This window comes from Papio anubis, chromosome 17, assembly GCF_008728515.1.
Source record: "Papio anubis isolate 15944 chromosome 17, Panubis1.0, whole genome shotgun sequence".
NCBI classification, from domain to species: domain Eukaryota; kingdom Metazoa; phylum Chordata; class Mammalia; order Primates; family Cercopithecidae; genus Papio; species Papio anubis.
Window position 1 is genome coordinate 35029834 of NC_044992.1, and position 24893 is coordinate 35054726.

Here is a 24893-nt window from a genome sequence, read left to right on the forward strand (position 1 = left end):
GTACCATACTGTTTTAGTTACTGTAGCTTTGTGTTACGCTCTCACTGTTGGTCTTTTCTCATTCCTCTTTTTAAAAACATTTTCTCATCTATTCTCACTTGTTTCTTCTTCCAGAGGTAAGTTTTAGAAACATCTGGCCAATTTTAAAAAATTACAATAGGATTTATCTTTGAAACTCTGTTAAGCCTAAAAAATTCATTTGAGGAGAATTAACGTCATGGCCATTTTTAATATTCTCCTGGCATCTTTTTCTGTTTCATAAAGTTCTTCAAAACAGTTTTACTTGCCCTTGTTATTTCCTCAGACAAGTAGATACAATTCTTTGTCAGACCACAAAAAGTTTTATAAATTTAAAATTAAGCCAGAAGTGATTTAAACGGCAGCAAATCTGAAAATGTAGAAAGGGCTTATCAAACAATATAGAAGTGGGACTCTTAGCCAAACCAAATGAAAACCCATTAACACTAGACAGCTCATGTGCCTGAATGGAATTTTACCATTAACTACCATTTATCCCATTTAATTAGTATTTTCCTGACACACAATAACTTGCACTAAAATACCGTTCTCTCGCCTTTAAATTTCTAATTATTGTTGCGATCTACACCATTACGCATCTCCACTGCTTTCTCCATCTTTCATGCCATTTAAGCGGTAAGATTTTCAATTATCTACGCAGGACGGACAGAGATACCTTTAAGGAAAGGGGCATAATATGCAACTCAATTTCTCTAAAAGCCAGGAGAAATCATTTTTAGTCAGAACAAACACACTTTGTCTTTCATCATTTTTTTTTTTTTTTGGCAAATAAAGAGTAAAACAGGCTATTTAAAACATCCATTTAAATGCAAATTTTGATATCCCAAGAGAAAAATGTTAATCATTTAAATAGACAGGATTATCGCCCACCCTTACCACTTCCCTCCTCTCCCAAGTTTTAGAAAATGTAGCCTCAGCCCACACAAGTTAAGTCAGCCAGGAGTCCTTACATCTTAAGAACTCCCACTCAGATGAGAGGGCTGAGGCAGACAGAGGGGGACTTTTCCTTCTTTTGAGGAAGGAGATGGAAAAGAGAGAAAATAGTCTAACATATCCTATAAGCCAGGCATGGGGCAAAATTATAAATACAAACACACACACACACCCCCACACACACGCACGCACGCACACATACCTACACACACACTCAATCATCACAACTGTCTTGGAGTGGGGAATTATCATCCTCATCTATACACAAGGAAACTGAGGCTCAGAAAGGTGAAGCAGTTTGCCCCACTGGTAGGTGACCCAATTGGGAGTAGAGGCCTCCATAGCCCTCCCAGTCCACGGTGACCTGCGGTCCTGTCTAGACTCACCCAGCATCCCCATGCCCAGCATGAACGCGTCCATGGTGTAAGGCAGTCCCCGGGCCCGGCCTCTTGTCCCAGGTGGGAACATGACTTCTTTCGGCTGAGCTTTCTTACATTCTACCTGTTAAACAGAAAGGCGAACAAATGAGATGCAAATGAATTCCACGTAAATGTCAAATGCAGAACTGATCTGGTTACGAGCTAAGTTATTTTTAGCCTTGCTCCTTACCCACTGTAAAAACAGCCGTGCCGAGTAAATGGCCTGCAAAATAAATACTTAAGAAAACACGCCACTTGTGCAAATCCTACTTCGGAAAAACCTACAAGGATGAAATTGGGTTCTGGAGGGGTGGCGAGGACGTAAGCCGAAGATACACACACAGATTGAAGCTCAGGTTGACGCTCGTGCAGAAAGCATGACAGATAAGGAGGCAGACAACGGCTGTTGGATGTGTCTGTGAATAATAACAACAATAGCAATAATAATAACCCCTCAGGATTTTCAGCCTTTACACGTTTACAAATGTCCCTGACATTCCCTCAGGCCAGTGATTCTTCATGCCAGGCCATCTGATTCAAACTCTTATTAAATAGACAGACCACTTAGCCTTAGCCCCAGTTCGCAGATGAGAAAACAGAGCATCAGAAGTTTTGTGTTGGCCGGGTATGGGGGATCATGTCTGTAATCCCAGCACTTTGGGAGGTGGAGGCAGGTGAATCAGCTTGAGCCCAGGAGTTTGAGATCAGCCTGGGCAACATGGTGAAACCCCATCTGTACTAAAAAAAGTATAAAAAACTAGGCAGGTGTGGTAGCACACACCTGTAGTCCCAGCTACCTAGGAGGCTGAGGTAGGGGGATCACCTGGGTCTGGGAGGACAAGGATGCAGTGAGCCATGATCATGCCACTGCACTCCAGCCTGGGTGACACGGCGAGACCCTGTCTTAAAAATAAAAATTATTGTGTAACATGCTGAAAGCCCTCCCCAACAGGTTCAGGCCTACAAACCAGATCTTTAGAATTTCTAGGTCAGCAATGCCACATTTCCACAAAACCTACACCACTACCACACTCCTGAGGGAAGTAATAAGATTAAATACTGATTCTGTTCATCTGGATTACTAGTTTCTCATTTGCAGCTACATTTTCAAGTGGTTGCTAATCTCCCCTTTCTGTTTCTCTTCCGACTCTAAAATTTCTTCATGCTAATCTGCTTGTATACCCAGAGGTCACTTATTTAATAACCTTAACTATGCCAAATACAAACCTCAGGGAGTAAGTAAAACTGGCCCTTGGAAGTTCCTTCACTGTTTTATCAGAGCACCTTAGGCCTGTGCTTATGAGCACTTATTTGCTTTTTGTTTACAGAGAAATTTAAGAAGCATTGTTAGCCAGTAATCAATCCCACTGCTGATGAAGATGGGATGTTGCAGGGTAAAGCACGGATGCTTTTAACAGCCAAAAGGAACAGCATGACAGCCTGATAGTGATGGAGAAAAGACAAGAATCAGGTATCTTATTTAAAGAGCAGTCTGGGCCATATGGTATAGGAGCAAAAGCTCTACATAGTTCAACAGCTGCTGAGGTATCACTGTAACACAGAAAATTACTATTGTTCACAGTGTGCCTGAGATATCAAGAAAAAGTTAAACTGTGTGCAATATACGTTGTTTAAATAGACACCTCTAGGCCGGACAAAGTGGCTCACACTTGTAATCCCAGCACTTAGGGAGGCTAAGGCAGGCAGACTGCTTGAGCCCAAGAGTTTGAGACCAGCCTGGCCATCATGGCAAACCCTGTCTCTACTAAAAATACAAAAAAATTAGCCAGGCGTGGTGGCACGCTCCTGTAATCCCAGCTACTTGGGAGACTAAGGCAGAAGAATTGCTTGAACCCGTGAGGTGGAGGTTGTAGTGAGCCGAGATTGCACCACTGCACTCTAGCCTGGGCGACAGAGCGAGACTCTGTCTCAAAAACATAAATAAATAAAATAAAAATAAAAAGGGACCTCTATGGGTTATCTGTTTTAGAGATAGTCTCATCTCAAATACTTCAATCAAAAAATATTTTAGTGCTCAACGTTAGGGGGATGCTATAATTACCTAAGATATAAGTCCCCTTTCTTCAAAGACACCCGATAACAGGTATTACTCTTGCTCTTTCAAGAATAACCACAAATGCCTTAAAAAATGGACAAAATGGTTCAACATTCATGACTAATATGCTTAATACAAAGAGTTCTACAGATTAAAAGAGATGAGCATCCCAAAAGAGCCATGGGTAAAAGACATGAGTAGACAATTCACAGACGGCTAATAAAGAACACATTCCCCAAGATAAAGTATATTTTTTGCCCACAGATTGACAGTGATGAAAGCATTGTTTGATATAAGGGTTTCTGAGGGTATGGTGCGGTGGGGTGGAAATTGGCACGTATTTTTCTGGAGGGCAACCTGACACTATATCAAAAGCCATAAATTTATACATACACCTAGTAATCTTACCTCTAGGAATTTGCCCTACAGGAATTAGATTATTATTATTTTTTTTAATAAAAGGAAATAACTGAAATACAGAAGAACAGGGAATTAGCTGAGTCTGGTTTATCCACACTGATTGAATGCTATGAAGCTATGAAAAAGTGTGTTGATAATAATTATGCACTGGTTCTGGGAAACCCCTCAGTCCCAGGCAAACCAGGATGACAGGTCACTCTAACTGCAGGAGGGAAAAAAGCAAATGTCACTGACTTTTTGAAAAATAAACAAGTGCATATATCATATAGGGAAAAATACTGAAAAGACATACTAAAATTGTCTTAGAGTTACTTTGTTTTTAAATTTTAATCGGGCATTTTGCTATTTATTTTCCAAGCTTTCTGCTAAGCAACAGGGAGCAGGTTTTTGTAAGATAATGCAACAGACTGTCACTGATAGGGCTATTAGAATGTTGTCATTGCAGGTAGGGGGGAAAAGGTGATTGAAAACAACAAACTCATCCAAATTGGCTCTCCTAAGCCCAGGGTTGAAAACTGACTTCGGGACGCCAGAGGAGCAGGCTGAGAAATCTCATTTGCATGAACCTGCCCCAAGCCTGGGGAGATGGGTGTGTCTTGCACAGGCAGACAGATAATTACCCAAAGCCAATACCAGCAAGGGGAATAATATCGCTAACCAGCTCAGTTCCTAATAGCCCTATCGGTGACAATCTACTGCATTGTCTTATGAAAACCTGCTGCCTGTTCCTAGGCAACCTGATCAACGGAAATCTCAGGTTTATACAATTTTCATTTAGGGAACATAAAGGTTAACTGACTGTAATGGGAGTGTTTTAAACAAACCCACCTACTCTTCCTCTCACTGAACAGGGCTGATAGCTCGGTTTAATTCTGCTCTGTCTTTGCTGCTGGTGGTTTGGGCAGCAATGACTGTTTGAGTGTCAACCACCCGCTGGGTCAACGGTGAGTGTTCCCCAAGGCCAGGGGCCATGGCACACGCACTCTCGGGGGGACCCCGCCTGTCCTGGGCATCTGAACGACAGGGGAAGGCAGCAGGTAACAGTTACCAGCAGGGAACCTGGCCTGCCTGCCCTGAAGGCCTCTTGAAAGACTTCTCAGGACCAGGAAGCCTGTCCAGTCCCCTCCACCCCCGAGACTCAGCCACTTAATTCAATGACGTGGATGCAGAGGAACTCAACACGCCAGGCAAGTGCTAGGCTTTGGGGACCCAAAGATAAATAAAGAAAGCCTCTACCTCTCTGAGAGCTCTCACTGTGTTGAAAAAGAAGAGGCTCTGACTGCCTTGTTCTCCTAAGATGAATGCAAGTACTCACACATCAACCTGCCCCTCGCTGCTTCTGCACTTGTCAGCCTCCCGAGCCTCTTGAGTTAGCACACATCGGGTCACCTTCCCCTGCTGTCCTCCCCCAGGCCCTGCATAAGCCAGAGAGCTTGGCATGAACAACCCGGGTTACGGTCAGAACCCAAACAGGATAAAAAGCAGGCTATCTTTTCGGTTCTAGTCATGTACTTAGGCTATCTGACCACACACTCTGTTCCAGGTATCTACTGCTGAGCAACAAACTGCCCCCAAACTTAATGGCTTTGAGCAACAATTTAACCATCCTTCCTCAGGGTTCTGTGGGGTGACCGGCTCAGCTGGGCTCTTGCTGGTGGTCTCATGGCACTGTGGTCAGGTGGTGACTGGGGCTGAAGCCAGAGGAGGCCTCAATGAGGCCGGAGGCCCAAGATGGCTCCTCGCTCCCATGGTAGGCAGCCACGCTGGTTCGGCTGGCCTGCTGACGAGACGTCCACCATGGCTCCTCCACGGCGCCTGGTCTTGCCACAATATGGCGGCTGAGTCCCAAGAGGAAGTGTCCCAAGCACAAGCATTCCAAGAGACTCAAGCAGAAGCTGCAAGATTTCTTCTAACCTAGCCTTGGGACTCACAGTGCTTCCTCCAACACATTCTACTGGTGACACTGGGCCAGCCTAGAGTCCGTGTGGGAGGGGGCTCTAGGGATAATCTTTGGAAACCAACAACCACATGAGGTCAGTGAAGGGCAGTGAGCTGACAAGGCAGCAGGAGGCACTCCCCACACTCTGGCTCTTGGCTGGCTGGGTCCTTGGAGCAGTGGGCACGTAGGGCTGCTCTCACCACAGGGCAGAGGGCAGGGCACGGGGCTCCCTTCCCACTGCAGCCCCACAGAGGCCTGCCTGGCTCCCCATGGTCCTCTAAAACAAAACAAAGGTGGTGCTCACGGGGACCAGGCCTCTTGCTGCAGGTGTTTTGGCCTCACCTCCTAAGACTTCCCCTTGGGGAAGGGCCACCTCCCAGTCTCAGTCCTTGAGACTCCTGCACCAACAGCTTCTCACAGTGGCTGCTGCTGCTATTGTTTCAAATAGCAACTGACCAGAGCAGTCTATTCAAGGGGCAAGAAATGCAGTGAGATGTTCCATCTGACTGAGCACTTGTAAGAAGCCTCAGAGGCCACTGATGACCGAAACACCAGGTCTCTGTTTTCAAGGTGCACAGCTGGCAATGCCACAAAACACTCCCAATACCAGGGATGTGCCAACACCCCCCACCCCAACAAAATTGATGGGAGTGGTTTTGAAATTTTCTTTTCCCAATATGCTGCTTTGTTCGACAAACTGGCCTTGGAAGACAGGGTGTGGCTTCCTCATAGTCCCCATGGTAATGGGTTCAGAATAATGACCTAGTCCCTGGACGCCTAGGGCAGCAGCATATTCCTTTAGAGAACAAAACCAAGGCCTGATGGGAGCATGGCCACTGTGGTCACTAACACTCTTATCCTTGCTGCCCACTGGGTTGGGTGCCTCCTCCCATCAGCATCCACAGCACCTCAGTAAGGAGGTTTGCAGTTTCCAACTCCTTACTCAGGAATCATTTCAAATTTACAGAAAAGTTGCAAGGATGGTATCCTTTACCAGAAATCACCTACTGCTAACATTTTGTTACTTTTGCCTTATCATTTGCACACACTCCTGAGCCCTCTATATCTATATGTAGAATTTTTTTTTTTTTTTTTTTTTTTTAGATGGAGTCTCGCTGTGTCACTCAGGTTGGAGTGCAGTGGCGCGACCTCGGCTCACTGCAACCTCCGCCTCCTGGGTTCAAGCGATTCTCCTGCCTCAGCCTCTCGAGTAGCTGGAACTACAGGTGCGTGCCATCACACCCTGCTAATTTTTGTATTTTTAGTATAGATGGGGTTTCACCATACTGGCCAGGCTGGTCTTGAACTCCTGACCTTGTGATCTGCCTGCCTCGGCCTCCCAAAGTGCTGGGATTACAGGCGTGAGCCACCGCACCCGGCCGGGATTTTTTTTTTTTTTTTTCCATTTGAGTGTAAGTTGGTTTGCATTTCCTAAACATGAGGGCATTTTCTTACATAATCATAGCACAGTTATCAGTCTCAGTATGTTTAACATTAATAAAATACTTTACCTTCCATATGCTTGTTTTGTCAGTGGACCCGATAATGTCCTTTATAGCTATATATCCATCCCACAGAGCAGGAAACTGAGGCTCAGACTCAGACATCTAACCTGTGGTCCAGACCCAGTACCTGTGTGCAGGGCTGGGACGTTAATCCCGATCTGCCTATAGCCCCAGCCCAAGCCAGGAGAGTGGGTGCTGTGGCCCTGTGTTACACCGTCTCCCTAGTGGGGAATGCTTAGCACTGGCTTTCAGAGGAGGTGCTGGAGCTTCTGCAAGAACGCCTTCCCTGCAGCTACTATGAGTGGCCACTCCTCCCCAATGGATCCGAAGTCCTTGCAAAGGTAAGCTCACTGCCCTGGCGTCTTTGGGGATGGTGGCTGGCAGTCTGAGAAGTACGCCAAGCTTTGGGAAGTAAGGGGCTTTTGTTTTTCCCTGGTCTCTGTACAAAAGAACCCAGTCAGCACGCAGCCTCAGGGCCCAGAGGGAAATCCAAGCCCTGGACCTGTGGCCTTGATGTACCATCCAGGACAAGGAAAGCCTGTTTGGCCTGAAGAGGCCAGTGTCTGCAGTTTCATTTCTCACTCCAAACAGGTCGTGTCTGAGACTGTTTAGTCCTCCGGGGGAGAGGCCTATTTCAATGGATAAAATTCCCCAGTGCTCAGGTATCAACCTTGACCGTCTGACTGTCTGGCTAACAGAAAGGGGAGGGGAACAGAGGGAAGAAAGGGCTCAGGAGGAGAGAATGTCCTGCAGTTTCTAGGGTGGGTACCTGTCCTCCCATGGCGTTTCCTAATAGATGTAAGAGATCTGACCTGGTCTTGCCCCCGATCTGCTTGACCTCTTCCCCAGCTAGGTTCTGGTGGGTTCAAGGCCAACATTGTTTCTCTGAAGCCCCAAGCTGACCCTCTCCTCTGGCCATTAGGCCCTGAGCCCTGCTCAGGGAGATGGTGAAGAGGAGGGGAGATGCTACTCAAGTGTTAAGTGTCTTGCCTAGAGCCTGACAGCTACACACATCTTGCTACTGAGGCAGGAGGGGGTGAGCCTGGCCTCCAGACACTACACGTCACACACACCTCCCCACACAGCCCTCCTTTGCCATCCAGTGGCCACAGCCTTTCTTCCTGGTCGCTGCTCTCTTGCCCCCTCTGCCAATCACAAGTCTTTTCTGGAGACCCCACAAAAAGCAGGACATTTTGTAAGGCTCTTGCAGGTTTATAATCAAGATTCGGGGAGACCCAACCTCAAGGAACTTGCAAAGCAAGGAAGATAAACACAAAGCAAGCCCTTGATCGGGGTTCAACTCTCCTACTGTGTACCTGCACGGCACCTCGCCCTGAGTCAGCCTCATAGCAGAACGAACAGGGTCCATGGCCAAAAGACGATGAGGGGTCCTTTGTCCAACAATGACTAGGATTTTGCAAGACGGCAACAAAGAGCAGAGCATTAGACCAGTGTGGGCGCCTTCTGAGGGCAGGGCCAAGCCGTGGCTCAGGTCTCATACCCAGGAAGCTGGTGCTGCTGAGAGAGCTCTTGAATGAGTTGGAGAAAGAGGCTATGATGTAACAAGGAGAGGGGGTGGAACCCACCTAGGGGAGGTGGAGTGGCCCAGGGAGGGAAACGCAGGAACCTTGGCTCCCCTTCCATGTGCAGCTCCCACTTGAGATGGGCGTGTCACCATCACTCCCTGTATGACCTTCAGAGAGCCAGGTCACCTCTACTGAGTTTTAACATCTGGTCCAGGGTTTCAGTTCCATCCAGTAGCTTTCTTGCCCAGGGCCAGAGGCAAGATGGATTCCTGACTAGTGTGAGTATGTGGCCGGGTGAGGGCAAGGCCTTAAGAAGCCATTAAGGGGCTGGGGAGTTGGTGAGGCAGCAACTGCATCCCTGGAAATCCTGACAGCTGTGCTGGGAAGCCCTGGTCCTTCAATCTGGCAGGGGAAGGGCCCCTAACCACTCTGCAGTCCTTTTCCCTCACTGGTACGAGCCCTTCTGCCCTCTGCACACTCAGGTGGTCATATAGTTTGGATATTTGTCTCCACCCAAATCTCATGTTGAAATGTACTCCCCAGTGTTGGAAGTGGGGCCTGGTGGGAAGTGTCTGGATCATGAGGGTGGATCCCTTGTGAATGGCTTGGGCCACCTGCTTGGTGATGAGTGAGCTCTTACTTGGAGTTGCTTAAAAATGTGTGGCACTGGCCGGGCACGGTGGCTCAAGCCTGTAATCCCAGCACTTTGGGAGGCCGAGACGGGCGGATCACGAGGTCAGGAGATCGAGACCATCTTGGCTAACACGGTGAAACCCCGTCTCTACTAAAAAAAACCCAAAAAAACTAGCCGGGCGAGGTGGCGGGCACCTGTAGTCCCAGCTACTTGGGAGGCTGAGGCAGGAGAATGCCGTGAACCCGGGAGGCGGAGCTTGCAGTCAGCAGAGATCCAGCCGCTGCACTCCAGCCTGGGCGACAGAGCAAGACTCCGTCTCAAAAAAAAAAAAAGTGTGGCACCTCCCTGCACTCTCTCTCTTGCTTGTACCTGCTTTCGCCATGCGATGTGCCTGCTCCTACTTTGCCTCCCCCCATGAGTCAAAGCTCCCTGAGGCCCCCGCAGAAGCCCAGCGATGCTGGCACCATGCCTGTACAACCTGCCGAACTGTAAGCCAACTAAACTTCTTTCTCAAATAAATTCCCCAGTCTCAGGTATTTCTTTATAGCAACGCAAGAACGGCCTAACACAGAGAGGCTTCCCGGCTGGTCACTGTGGATACTGGAAAGTGAGCGGAAGAGACCCTCCCTTCTCCCTTCCCCAGACATCATCATCAGGCACTGTCCTTGTGGACAGGGACCAGTGTGTGGTCAAGCACCAGGAGACCTACTTGTACATGGTAACTTTTCTTGTTCTACTGCAAAAAGGTCCTCAGGGATGTGGGACCCGCCCATGCAGTCTACAGAGGAAAGGGTTACTATGCAAACGGAAATGGAGCTGCCAGCTTCGGCACGGGAAGGCAGGCAGCAGGAACGTCTACTTTCCAGGACACATGCATGTTATAAATGGCCCAGACCTGTTTGCAAAAGGCATTGAGAGACCTATTAGATTTATAATCTTGACTCAGTAGGGTTACTCTGGGGAGGAAGGCATGCACTGTTTATTGAGTGCTATCCATAACTAGGCACAGCCACAACATCCTCATGTGTGTGTGTAATTTTCATATATTACATAACATATATACATAATGGATATAAAGTACAGTGCCTGGCACACAGAAGTCCTCAAAGAAAGTCCACGGTTGTCAATTCCCTCACTGCATGGAGCCTCGTTTCCTCTGTGCGATGGCCTTATCTGCCTCATAGTCACAGCAGAAAAGGACACAGAGGTTCCGAGGAATGACTCGCCCAAGGTCACAAAGCATAGCCAGAATTCAATCGTAGACCCCCAGCTTCAAAACCTCTGCTCCGTCCTCTAGGTCTCTGGCTGCCAGCCCCACCCCACCCCACCGCACACAGCCTTTCCCCACACCCTCCACCCAACCCTCAAGGCCTATCTGGGTCTAGTTCACAAAGCCTTTCCCGATGCTAGCTTCCACAACTGATCTCCTCACCACTTCCAGAACTAATTTCATCCACCATTTCCTCTGCTCAGTGTTTTAATTACAATCAGTGATGGCAAAGTGAAATAGGTCATAAACCAAAACTAAACATTAAGCATCTACTATTTACCGAGCAGGGGCTGGGTGTGGACACAGAAATGAATGCGGCTGAGATGTGGCTCTTCCCTCAGAGGTCCTCAGAATCTAGGCAATGGGTAGAGAGGAGCTGGTCCCCAGTATCACCTGAGATGCACTCCAATAACTGCAGTCCCTGCCCTGCCCAGATCTGAGAGAGGGTGCCTAGTCTGTTTTTTTTTTTTTTTTTTTTCTGCTTTTTTTTTTTTTTATTTTTTTTTATTTTTTATTTTTTTGAATTTATTTATTATTATTGTACTGTAAGTTGTAGGGTACATGTGTATAGCGATGCAGGTTTGTTACATATGTATACTTGTGCCTTGTTGGTGTGCTGCACCATAAGCACAAATCATTTACATCAAATTATAACTCCCAATGCAATCCCTCCCCTCCCCACACTACATGATAGGCCCGATTGTGTGATGTTCCCCTTCCGAATTCCAAGTCATCTCATTGTTCAGTTCCCACTACATAGTGAGAACATGCGGTGTTTGGTTTCTGTTGTGTTGGTTTGCTAAGGTGTTGGTTTCCAGCTGCATCCATGTCCCTACAAAGGGCTGGCTGTCCTTTTTGTAAACATGAGTATTCCATGAATTGTACATTTCTTAATCAATCTAGCCACTGAGGACATTTGGGTTGATTCCAAGTCTTTGCTATTGTGAATAGTGCTGCAATAAACATCGTGTGCATGTCTTTTATAGCAGCATAATTTATAATCCTTTGGGGCCTCCCCAGTAATGGGATGGGTAACAGACAAACAGAGAGCCAAATCATGAATGAACTTCCATTCACAATTGCTGAAGAATCTGACCACCTAGGAATCCAACTACAAAGGGATGTACAAAGGGACCTCTTCAAGGAGAACTACAAACCACTGCTCAGTGTGAAGATAAGAGAGGACACAAAAACAAATGGAAAAGAACTATGCACCATATACATGGATAGGAAGAATCAATGTCATTGAAAATGGCCATACTGCCCAAGGGTAATTTATAGATTCAGTATACATCAAGCTACCAATGAGTTTCTTCACAGAATTGGAAAAAAACTGCTTTAAAGTTCATATAGGAACCAAAAAGAGCCATATCTCAAGACAATCTAGTCAAAGAGGCTGGAGGCATCCGCTACCTGACTTCAAACTATACTACAAGGCTACAGTAGCAAAAACAGCATGGTACTGGTACCAAAACAGAGATATAGACCAATGGAACAGAACAGAAGTCCTCAGAAATAATACCACACATCTACAGCCATCTGATCTTTGACAAACCTGAGAGAAATGAGAAATGGGGAAAAGGATTCCTATTTAATAAATAGTGCTGAGAGGAAAATTGGCTAGCCATAAGTAGAAAGCGACTGGATCCCTTTCCTTACTCCTTATCTGAAAAATTAATTCAAGATGGATTAGAGACTTAAATGTTAGACCTAATACCATATAAAAATCTAGAGGAAAACCTAGGTAGTACCATTCAGGACTTAGGCAAAGACTTCATGTCTAAAACACCAAAGCAATGGCCTTAAAAGCCAAAATTGACAATGGGATCTCATTAAACTAAAGAGCTTCTGCACAACCAAAAGAAACTACCATCAGAGTGAACAGGCAACCTACAGAATGGGAGAAAATTTTTAAATCACTCATTCTGACAAAGGGAATATCCAGAACCTACAAGAACTCAAACAAATTTGAAAAAAACCAACAACCCCATCAAAAGTGGGCAAAGGATGAATAGACATTTCTCAAAAGAAACTTCATACAGCCAACAAACACATGAAAAATGCTCATCATCACTGGCCATCAGAGAAATGCAAATCAAAACCACAATGAGATACCATCTCACACCAGTTAGAATGGCGATCATTCAAAAGTCAGGAAACAACAGGTGCTGGAGAGGATGTGGAGAAATAGGAACACTTTTACACTGTTGGTGGGATTGTAAACTAGTTCAACCATTATGGAAAACAGTATGGCGATTCCTCAAGGATCTAGAACTAGATGTACCATATGGCCTAGTCTGTTATACAGCAGTCTAGCCTAGGGCTAGGGCTAGGGCTCCTGGCTTTAAATCTCTGTTCCACTTGCTGGCTCTCTGAGCTGAGACCAGCTGACTAACTTCTTCGCACCCCCATGTTCTCATCTCTAAAACAGTGACAGCTGTGCCTACCCCATAGGGCTCTCAGAGCTAATCCTATAAAGTGCTTGCACTGGATAAAGTTGGTTGAGTCACACCTTGCCCTCTCCACATGGAGCCTAGGTGAGTGCCTTTGAAGGTGATGAAGTCAGTTCACATCTGTGTTCACTGAAATCCCATACTGGGGAGTGAAGAGGAAGAAAGAGAGCAGCAGCCTCCCCAGCACAGCAGATTCTTAGCACACAGTCATTGCCCTTCTCCCTAACCCTCCCCGCACCTGTCAGCCAGGTAGGTCCCATCTCCCTGCTTTCATCAGCAGGATGTGTAGAGAGAGCTTCCCAGGCTGCACTATTTGGGGAAAAAGCTGATGGTGGCAGCAGCAGCTGTCCTCCTTTTCATTTCTGGGAACCTGCAAGGGCATTTCAAAGTGGAAAGAAACCTCAACCTCCAGCAGGTGCTCAGGTTCCGCCACAAGGCTGGAGGAGTGCTTACCCCAGTGCACGGTGGGCTGGGCCAGAGGCCCTGCACGGGGCCTAACTTCATTTATTTAAGAAAGGGAGAAAATAAAAGGTATGGCTTGAGCCTTCTTTTCTCAGCAGAGCAGCTGAAAGAAGAGGGCAAAGGAAGAACCAGGGACAGAACTCCCAGGCCCTGGGGAAACTAGAGTGAAACTAGAAGAGAAATTGGCAAGAGTCCAGGCAAGAGACACGCTACTCTGGGCTTGGTCTCTGCAGCTGCATACGGGCGCAGACTGTTCACGCCCTGCCTTCTGCGCGGGGAAAAGGCAGAAGAGAAGGGGGAGCAGCCCCTCCTAGTGGTCTCCATGCTCCCCTCTCATGACCCTGCGCCCTGGGGGTGAAGTAGGGGGACGCTGGTGGCAGCACGTTCAGAAAAGCCCAGAGGCACTGGGTGCTGAGACACTGAGGAGACAGACCCCTGCCCTTTCTGGCCCAGCCCACACTGACATCACTAGAGGACAGATGGAGGGCAAGCGAACCACTCAGGCAACTGGGAGGCCACTCCCTGCAGGCCAAATTACTTCTGCCTAAAGAGCAACAAACATTTACCACCGAACCACCCGGCCTCCCCCAACACACTAATCACTCTGCTCTCGTTAACACAGCCTGTACACAAACAGCATGTGCACGCGCTCGCCTGTGTGATGCGTGGGGGGCAGGATCTCTCCCTCTCCCACGTAAACACCAGATTCATTTATTAAATGCCTCTCTGGCATTTCCTTTTTTGCCTTCATCCTGCTTGTTTAATATTGCATTTGACATTCTCATTTTATAAATGGCAACAGAAGCAGAATGGATGGCTAAAATTAGCTTACGAGTGAGAATGATGCTACAAATAGGATCGTGAATACAGAAACCTAGTTAATTCCACCCACATTACCCGCCCCCCTCCCCACACACAAATACACCCACCACTTTGGAGCTGTCTTCAGGGCTGAGGAGGAGCAGCTGGAGGGAGTGGGGGTGAGCCCAATCACTGGGCACCCTGCCAGGTGGCAGGGCCCAGAAGCCGACCCTAGCCTGGGGCTGGCCTCCATGGATGGGCTGGTCACAGCACCGCAGCCCTGAGTCCAAGAGGACACTTAAGGACTCTCCTCCCTTCTTATCCTTCTGCCCTTTCTTCCCTAGAATCCCCGGTTCCAAGTCAATCCTCCAGGTATGCCCTGGGCTGAAGGGTAGCAGGCCTGAGATCTCACTAGGCTTTGCTCTTAGAAGTGGATTTTTTTTGGAACCTTCCTAAAGAATGAGTCAGGTGAAGAGTAGGACTCAGCTTTTCCGGAGCCTAGACAATCACATCCCTGGGCTCCTCCTGCTTTGGGAGGTGCACCACCTCCTCTCCTAGGACCGTCCCCAGAGGCACTGAGAGTGCCTACCTCATACTCTCCATCCCTGCCCCGTAGACTTGGGACCCAGTCCTGCCCAGGTCCTGCACACTTGCATTTTACTGACTTACAATCTGCTGAGGACCTCCTTACCTGCTAACTCCATATTTCCTTGGTAAAATAATTCTAAGAATGATGACGACGATGACAGTGGTGATATCACTCTGATAGAGCGTGCTATGGCCTGGCTCTGTTCCAAACCCTTATAAGTCTTAAGTGACAGCGCTCTCTGAGGTAGGCACTACCACAACCTGTTTTACAGAAAGGGGAACCACAGAGCCAAAACACGTAAGTAACTTGTTCAAGGCCACAAAGCTGGGAAGTGGAAGGGGGTTCAGCACTGAGGACTTGAGGCACCCTCTACCAGGAAGGCCTCCCTGGTTGACAGCACCCTGTTCTGACCATTGTGTAACTCCCCACCCAGGGGCTCCCCCAAAGAATGAAGGCACTGACACTTTCCATAGGCTGCTATACCCAAACTCTGTGCCTGTTTGGGGCACCCCCTTTCTACTCCAACCCTAAAAATGTGTGCTTAATAGTGAAACTGGCTGACCATTTGGCTAAATGCCTTTCATTGGACCCCTGTAGACAAGGAGCACCCTGAGTGGACCTGCTCTGAGCTAGATTAGTTTAGTCCAGGAGTCAACAAACTGTGGCCAGCAGGCCAAACCCAGCTGCCATGCGTTTTTGTAAATAAGCTTTATGTGAACACAGCCATGCCCCTTCATTTACATATTGCCTATGTGTGTGCTACAATGGCAGGGCTGAATAGATGTGACAGAGACTCTCTGGCCCTTTATAGAAAATTTGCTGGCCCCTGGCTTAGGCCCAATGGGGGAAACTTGAAGTTATCAAGGGCTGATGCCTTCAAGGCTACCCAATTACATACCCTACAACAGAACAGGCTGAGACCTCCAGGTATCAAATCAGGGCTTTACATAAGCTGCAAAAGGCAGCCATCCTCAACCTTCTGATTTCCCCGAGGAGCAAACTGGTGCAGACAGGTAGGGCACTCGCCTGTGGTCACAGAAACACCAGCCGTGGACCTGGGATTCAGGCTCAGGTTCCAAAGCTCTCTTGGTGCCTCTAAGTGACCCAGCAGGTCCCGACTTGGGGACAAGGGCAAGTGCACCTCACTCAGGAGAATCGAGCCCTTTACCCTAACAGATGCATGCCTCATGTGTCTTCTGCAAGCAATGTTCCAAGGCCTGCACCCAAAGGGAAAGGGCATGGTGAGGGGCGGGAGCAGTCCCTGGCACTGAGAGCTTCCTCCGGGAGATCTTCGGAAATCTGGTCTCTGTTTGACCACAGAGGGAGTATGGAGTGGTGCCAAGAGCACCAGACTGGCCTGGGGGCCCAGGTGCCAGGCCCAGCTTGGCCCTATTTGGCCTGGCTCCATGCTCCCTTCATTCCTAAGTCCCTTCCTTCTGATGATGGCTGGTCTATTTATTACCCACAACTCCCACATTATCTGTCATTAGCAGTGGCCCTTGCCTGGTGCTTCTCAGACTTTAATGTGCACACCAATCACTGGGGATTTGTCAGCATGCAGATTCTGACTCTGTAGGTCTAGGGTGGGACCTGGGACTCTGCATTCCTAACCAGCTCCTAGGGACTGCCGAGGCTGCTGGTACATGGACCACACTTTGACTACCAGCATCCAGACCTCTCATTCCAAGACAAGGGACAACCAAAGTAGCTGTATCCATGAATTACTTAGCAAATTTCTATAAATCCTATCACCTTAAAGGAGTGAGAAAAAGGACTATTTAAAGCAGGGGTGTAGCCAGGTGCAGTGGCTGACACCTGTAATCCCAGCACTTTGGGAGGCAGAGGCAAGGGGATCACTTGAGGCCAGGAGTTCTAGACCACCTGGCCAACATGGCGAAACCCTATCTCTACTAAAAACACACAAAAAATTAGCTGGGCGTGGTGGCGCATGCCTATAATCCCAGGTACTCAGGAGGCTGAGGCATGAGAATCACTCAAACCTGGGAGGCAGAGGTTGCAGTAAGCCAAGATCGTGTCACTGCACTCTAGCCTGGGTGACAGAACGAGACCCTGTCTCCAAAAAAAAAAAAAAAAAAAAACCCGCAGGGGTGTCCAATCTTTTGGCTTCCTTGGGCCACATTGTGGAAGAATTGTCTTCAGTCACACATGAAATACACTAACACTAAAGATCGCTGATGAGCTTTTAAAAAAAAAAAAATCTGCAAAAAAATCGTAATGTTCTAAGAAAGTTTATGAATTTGCATTGGGCTACATTCAAAGCCATCCTGGGCCACATATGGCCCGTGGGTCATGGGTTGGACAAAGTTGATGGAAAGTAATCCTGTAGTAGTATTTGTATGAAGCAAATAAAAACTCTTCTTGATATTCACCCATCATATAAATCCATATTTTTCAAATACTAGGTTTGCCTAAATGGGTAGCAAGGTATAATGAGAAGAACAGAGGGTTCGGAGCCAGAATGATACAGGTTCAAATCCCAGCTCTGCCCCTTAGAACTGTCCCACCACAGGAGATCCACTGCTACTGAGCTCTAGTGAACCTCTCTGTAAAATGAGATGAGGACCCCAGCTCAGGATGTTGTGAAGACAAAAGGAGAGAGTGCGCACGTAAAGCATGGTCCCAGTGCCTATAAGCACCGATTCCTTCCTGTTGAATCAGGTGTGAGGAAATGCTCTACTCAAGATGCCCTCGTCCCAAGCATCTTTCAGGCTGTACCCACGCTCTCACCCAACGAGGGTGGTGATGGCTCCCCAACATCATTTCAAGTTCTAGGCTGTACTAGGCCTCTGCGGATGCTGGAGGTGGCTCTTGTCAATTCTCACCTCCCTTCCTGCTGCTGCCCGGCTCGTCAGGAGGCCGCTTGAAGGCTGGGCTCTGGCGACTCATCAAGCAAGTGTTGCTGCTGCTCAGGGGCTGCTTCAATCAGGGGGGCGCTACGGGAGGCATCATTAGCTGCACCCGCACTGGGGCACACAGAGTAGCCAGGGAGGAGCCCCTCTCTAGCGGGTCACGAGGCGGCTCTGTGCATGCATTTGTGTGTGTTTATTGATAAAGAGCCACATTTGCATTTCACTCTGGCTTGGAGAGCTTGTGGGTTTGGCCCTGAGCTTGGATGGCAGTCAACTCCTGGCCCATGCTTGTCACTTATCTGTGCTTGTGGCAGTGGAGGAAGAGGCATGGAGATCTGGGACCTGTAAAACCCAAGCGTGGTTCTTCTCCCTAGCTGGGAATCTGGCTTGTCTCCTCCGCTCTTCTACTAGGATAACGTGGAACCGCATAGGCCACAACAGAGCTGACTGGGCCCAGCCAGAGAGCCTTGAAAGTCCCTTTTGGCCTGAAAAGGGCACACAGCCTGATAGGTACAAACATGAGCTCTGGAGTATAGCTTTCTGGGCTTGAATTCTGGGGCTGCCATTTGCTGACCATGTGACCTTGGGCAAACTGCTTAACTTCTCTCTGCCTCGCCTTGCCAATCTGTAAATGCGTATAATGATTGAAGAGTAAGTGAAAATCAAATGAAATAAGATGCATGATGCATAAAGTGTTTAGCAGAGTATGTAGTTTGTACCACGCAATGTCAGCTACTTGTGGGATCTTTATGTGCGAAAGGGTGTCATGTGGGGTCTTTCTGGGCATCCTCCTGCCGCCGCCTCTGGAGATGACCTCCTTAAGGCAGGGCCTACATGGGGAATGAAGGGAAGGGTTCCTGTGATCCCCACTTCCCAAAGACTGTTATCCTGGTCCCCTGCAGAGTAGAACGACTCATTCCCACTCCTGGCCCTTCTGCATGGTAGAGAAGGACCTCCATTTAAAAAAATGCCCAGGAAGCGACTCCCCAACCCAATTAGATGGGAGATGGCTTTAGGAACTATAAAGTGCCTCACAGACATGTGGTCCTTCAGTGAATCCTTTATTTAGTCCACAATTATTTATACAGGGTCTCCTAAGTGCCAGGCACAGAGACTGAATCAGAAGACCTGGACTCCAGTCCTATGTCTGTGACTAATCTGCACTAAGACCTTTCCTATCTGTGAATATCAAAAACTCATGGCTCCAGTATGTACCGGGGGGGCAGCTATCTGCCACTTTCTGCCAAATGCCCAGAAAGATCGCGAGGGTTTGAGGAGATGGGTCTGTGGTTTCACAGCACAGTCCTGTTTATGAAACACTCCTATACACGTTCTAACAATCATCTGTGTTCCTGCTTGGCAGTCTTCGAGTTTTCAGTTTTTCCGGATATCTCATTTGAATTCTGTCCATAGACCAGTTTAAACTCATTTCCCTTTCTTTGGGCCTCAGAAGTAGAAACCAGTATCACAAAAACCAAAACAATTCAGGATTCAGGCTTCTCTTCCAACACCCTTTAAATTCCATCCTTCTTCAGAGGAGGGGAACTGGCTGGAGAAATACCTCTCAATGACAGCACATGAATGATGGCAAGGATGATGGCAAGAGCTAACACGGATCAAGCTTGCACCCTGTGCAGACACTGTGCTAAGCCCTTTGCTCATGGTATGTCACCCAGTCTCTAACAACCCAGTGAGGCAATATCATTACCAGCCCTGTCTTACTGGAGCTCAGCAAGGCCCAGAGTTCTCCTCCAAAGTCCTCTCCCAGGGCCTCTAAACTCCCCACCTTGGAGCTCACAACTGTTGGGCTGTGCTGGGAACCCAGCCCAACACCTCCAAAGCCTGTGATCCTAATCACTCTGCCCCCACTTCTTCCTCTTGTCTACTTCCATCTTTACTCATTCTCCTGAAGAACAAGTACTAGCCCCAGATTCAAAGGCAAACACAAACCCTTGCACTAAAAACCCGGTTACGTGCACCTGACATAGTCAACCTCCACCTGGGTGGGAGAGAAGGCGATAAACATGAAATGGGAAAATGGCTGCAAACTTCTTTGGCTTCAAGCCAGCCCCCATGGGTTCTTTTTCTGGGGCAGAAGCTCTACTTCCTGATTGCTGCCCGGGTCATCTGGGGATTCACCCTCCCACCCCCAAGCTCCAACAACTGTCTATACAGTTCCTTTGGCACCAGTAAGCTCAAGACCTATGCTCCTTCACTCTCTGGGTAGCCTGGGACCTATCCCCTGAGGCTCAGTTTCCCAAGATAAAACCTTTCCCCATCTGTGTCTCAGGTTCATTTCAAAGCCTGTCAACAGTGAAGGGCTACACATACGCATTCAAGGTGACACACGGAGCAACGTCTTTCTGGTCTACATCTGGCCTCTCCTGATGAACCCTTAAGCCTTGGCAGGACAGGAACGGCATCTGCTGCCTCTTCTATTCCCCACTGCCCACTGCCCAGCAGCCTTAGTGGAGCCTGCCAATGGCGCGCTCTGGCTAGGATAAACAAGGTATCCGGGACTGGATGCAAGTTTCATTTAAGTCCTCTGTCTCTCTCATTTTAAAAACAGCTAATACTGGTTAGGCGCAGTGGCTTATGCCTGTAATCCCAGCACTTTGGGAGGCCGAGGCAGGTGGATCACTTGATGTCAGGAGTTTGAGGTCAGCCTGGCCAACACAGTGAAACCCCGTCTACCAGAAATACAAAAATTAGCTGGGTATGGTGGTGCACACCTGTAATCCCAGCTACTTGGGAGGCTGAGGCAGGAGAATTGCTTGAGCCCAGGAGGCAGAGGTTAAAGTGAGCCGAGATCACACCACTGCACTCCAGCCAGGACAACAGAGCAAGACTCTGTCTCAATTAAAAAAATAAAAAGAAAAATACCAAGTGGTAGCCTACCAAGATAAAAGTACCAACTGTAAACTTGCGCTGACAGTTGGGGAGCAGAGAAAGCCTATGAGGGGACCTGTGTTATTCCTACACACTTATCTCCCTCCTACCATTTTAATGTCTGAGCTGATGCCTCCAACATACAGTATGCAAAAAAAGAGTATTTTCATTTCAGATGCATATGATGGCAAGGAACAATATGAACAATATTATTTTAGTGCCCTGGGAAAAAATTAGCAAGTCAAATATTGAATCAGGCCTGTAGCACCACATGCTAAGCAGATTGCTTTGATCTTATCCACACTAAAAGCTCTATTATTGAATTTAAAGTTGGTGAACACATATCAGACCAATATACAATGCATGTCTGAATGCATGTTTCAGAAGCAAGAAATGTTTTGACAAAAGGAAGAAAATATTAAAGTTACAGCGGCAATTGAAACACAAATTTGCCCTCCCTCTTCTCTGGAGGCTGGAGGCTCTCATAGCCAACCAAAATGTTTTTGCTCCGAAGGACCTGCTGATGGTTCCAGAAACACCTGCTGAGCTTCTGTTTTTCTGGAGCCAACAAAGAAGGGAATTTTCACCCCCCACTCAATCTGAAGAAAGGAGTTTGAGACTTTGAGTGCGCAAATGCTATGCATGATATGGCACCCTCTGGTGGCCACTGATCTGGGAGGCCTACATGACTTCCCAAACTTCCAGTAATCCAACCTTCCTTTCTTTTGAGGCTGCTGTGGCAGAAAAAAGAACTTTAAAGAGCCAAAGAGAGGGAATGAAGCAGCTGATCAAGAGGGCAGAAATTAATTGATGGCAAGGGAGGGAATGTTAATTTTCTAGCAGGACCCAAAGAGAAAAACAGTTTGGTGCAGTAAACTTCCTATCTAGGATATACCCCTCAAAAGTTGCACAGCAAAAGAATATCCTAAGCCAGGTGTCAGCAAGTTACGACTCATAGGTCAAATCCAGCCCCTCTGCCTGTTTTTGTAAAGTCCAAGAATTAAGAATGGTTTTTAACTTTTTATTTTATTTTTATTTTTTTGAGACAGGGTTTCGCTTTGTTGCCCAGGTTGGAGTGCAGTGGTGTGATCATGGCTCGCTGCAGCCTCAACCTCCCAGGGTCAGGTGATCCTCCCACGTCAGCCTCCCGAGTAGGTGGGGCTACAGGCACACTGCGGCCCACTAATTTTTTTTTTTTTTTTTTTAAGAGATGAGGTCTGGCTATGTTTCCCAGGCTGGTCTTGAACTCCTGGCCTCAAGTGATTTTCCTGCCTTGGCCTTCTAAAGTGCAGAAACTATAGGTGTGAGCCACCATGCTTGGCCTGGTTTTTACATTTTAAGTGGTTAAAAAATTAATATTTTGTGACCTGTGAAAAGTATATAAAGTTCAAATTTTGGTGTCCATAAACAAAGCTTTATTGAAACACAGCCCCACTCCTTCATGTATGCATTGCCTATGGACTCTACTCAGCAGAACCGGGTAGTTGCAGTCAGCTGTATGGCCTGCAAAGATGAAAATATTCATGACTTGGCCCTTTATAGAGTTTGTCCACCTCAGTATGAAACAACTGCTACTGTTCACAGGACCAGACCCCGAGCATCTAGCCCCTCCCCACCCCTGCCCAGCCCAGCCCGATGATGGGCTGGAGCAGTCTGCAAGAAGGGGTGTGTACGTAGAGGAAGGGGGCGTTCCATTTCAGCACAACCCCTACACACTTACCATTTTATTATTGATTTCATGGAAATGAATCTCACAGACTTTCTCCACAACATCTTCATTCTCAAAAGTGACAAAGCCAAACCCTAAAGGAAAAGAGAGAGAAGAAAAAACAAAGAGAGGTGGGGTGAGTTCAGTTCTGGCAGGCCCACGTTTTTCTCTGACATCCTGAGGTCTTGACAGCCTCCCGGTCTAGGGGTAGGTGGGCGGATCCTTGGGAGGGCCTTGAGGTTGGAGGCAATGATTTCTAATTTGTACGGAGCACCCTTCCGACAGCGAGGAAAAGTTAATGATTTCACCCACAAGCTGCGGGCACTGTGTGGTTTACATTTGCCCCGAAGCAAACAAGAAATTTACTTGTCTGTTATTTACAAGGGTCAGAGCCCCGCGGCTCTGTGCACCGCAGCAGGCGGGTGGGCTAACGAGAGCCTCGTGGATCACTGCGGGGCCACGCTTGCCCTTTCCGCGAGCAGCCCTGGCCAGCCCTCAGGTCGGCCTCCAGACGGAGGCGGTTATTTGTCCTTTTCTTCCTGAATTACTTCCTCTAATACCTCATCAGGACATCCTGAGGCCTGGAAGAAACTATTAAAAGTTTCAGGCCTCTGTTCCGCACAGGCATCCTTTTTCTACTGCTGCTTCAAAAGCGCCGTGGATTTGGGGCAGTTTAAGACTGTTTGATGCCTGCTGTCAGCCCGTCAGCTATCCACTGTATTTACTCGGCTGGAGACTGGCTTTGCTAGACAAGCTGCACTGAAGAATTTTGGCAGGCGACTGCTGCTCAGTATCCTCAGTTCCTCTCCCTACCCTCCTGCCCCTTTCTTTCTTCTCCTCCTGCCTCCGACAGCATTTCCAGCATGTGGCCCCATCTGTGACCCCACTCAGTAAGTGCTGCTTTACCACGTGGCCCCACGCAGGGTTGCACCCTCCTTGGATGGGATGCAGCTGCCACGTGGTAGCACTAACATGGCGAGGGAGCATAGGCAGTGGGGGCAGACACACCGATGGGGAGACTGAGACCTGGCTTCCAGTTCTCACTGTGCATCTACTTTAGGTTTAGTCTGGGGAAGCCCCTTCCCCTCTCTGAGCCTCAACTTTTGCATCTGCAAATGAAGGTGGTAGAACTGGACCCTGGGTTTCACACCTCCTGTCACAACCCAAATCAGGATTCGCAAGGCTGTCTGCTGCCATCTGAATGTCTGTGGCCACCCCCCACTGCCCCCCACATCCCCCACCCAGATTCATGTTGAAATCCAAACTCCCAATGTGATGGTATTAAGAGTTTGGGCCTTTGGGAGGTGATGAGATTGTGAGGATGGGGCCCTCATAAATGGAATTAGTGCCCTTACAGAAAGACACTAGAAAGTTTGTTTTTTCTCTCTACCATGCGAGGATGCAATAGGAAGGCAGCTGTCTGTACACAGGAAGGGGGCCCCTCCCAGAACTGACCGGGCTGGCACTCTGCTCTTAGACGGCCAGCTTCCAGAACTGTGAGAAATACACTGTTTTTCATAGACCTTGGTACTTCCTTATAGCCGCCCCAACTAAGACACTCTTCTCCCGAAAGGTACGAACCTGGCTGAACACTAAGCTAGACACAACAAGCAGGAAGACAAAAACTGAATGGCTGTTCTATCACAATTATATTATGATAATTGTGTTTCCAGTCAATGAGTAAAATACAGATGCTTCCTTTTCAAGCTCTCTGTCTATTTTGGGTCTCTGCAACACAGGACGGAGAGGGAATTTCTCGGGTCCCTTCTGACTTTCCTGCATCCAACTCTAACACCACCTTCTTCTAAGGAACACCAGGAAACGGGGAGCTGATAGGTGGAGCTCCTTTGGCATAGCTCCTGCAGGGACTAGCAGATTCTTCGGTACAAAAATAAAAAAGGCTACTCTCTGCTCTCAAACCATTTCCAGTAAAACAGAAGGCTAGGACCACGAAACACAGCAATCGCGATCTTTATTATGCCATTTGCTACCACCACACACCAAATAGTGGGCCAATGCTCCCAGCATACACAGTCCACTGTTGTATGTATACACAGTCCCAGCATACATAAGGCAGCATCAGACATACCATGAAGTGGACATGAGTGTCTGCTGGAGAGGCTCAAAGATGGCAAGTTTCTCCCAGTGTCACCCAGTAAAAGCTAGGTTCTCAGTCACCTCAGAGGCCTGAAGCAGACATCCGACATGATACGTTGTTTGAAATGCCGTCCAACAAAAAAACCTTTGACCAGCCCTGCCCGCTAAACCAGGTCCTTTGAGAGAAAGCTACTGGGAACACTATCCTATACCCTCTCTTTGGGCATCTCCTTCTCCTTGGCCTTTGGTCCCACTGATCATTGCAGAGCTGGAGAAGAGCCGC

The 24893-nt window shown here is 47.9% G+C and overlaps 1 protein-coding gene across 14 annotated transcripts in view; it reads right to left on the bottom strand.

The window, feature by feature from the left end:
- MSI2 (musashi RNA binding protein 2) overlaps positions 1-24893 on the bottom strand; it is a 468587-nt gene that overhangs the window by 105885 nt on the left and 337809 nt on the right. For all 14 annotated transcript variants that reach the window (XR_002517859.2, XR_002517858.2, XR_002517860.2 and 11 more), the window contains exons 8-9: positions 22526-22608; positions 1359-1473 (exon numbers count right to left, since the gene is read on the bottom strand). Coding sequence is in view for 11 of the 14 variants with exons in the window: in XM_031657051.1 (XP_031512911.1) it covers positions 1359-1473; positions 22526-22608 (198 nt within the window). In the remaining 3 variants the exon portion in view is untranslated. The remainder of the gene's footprint in view (positions 1-1358; positions 1474-22525; positions 22609-24893) is intronic.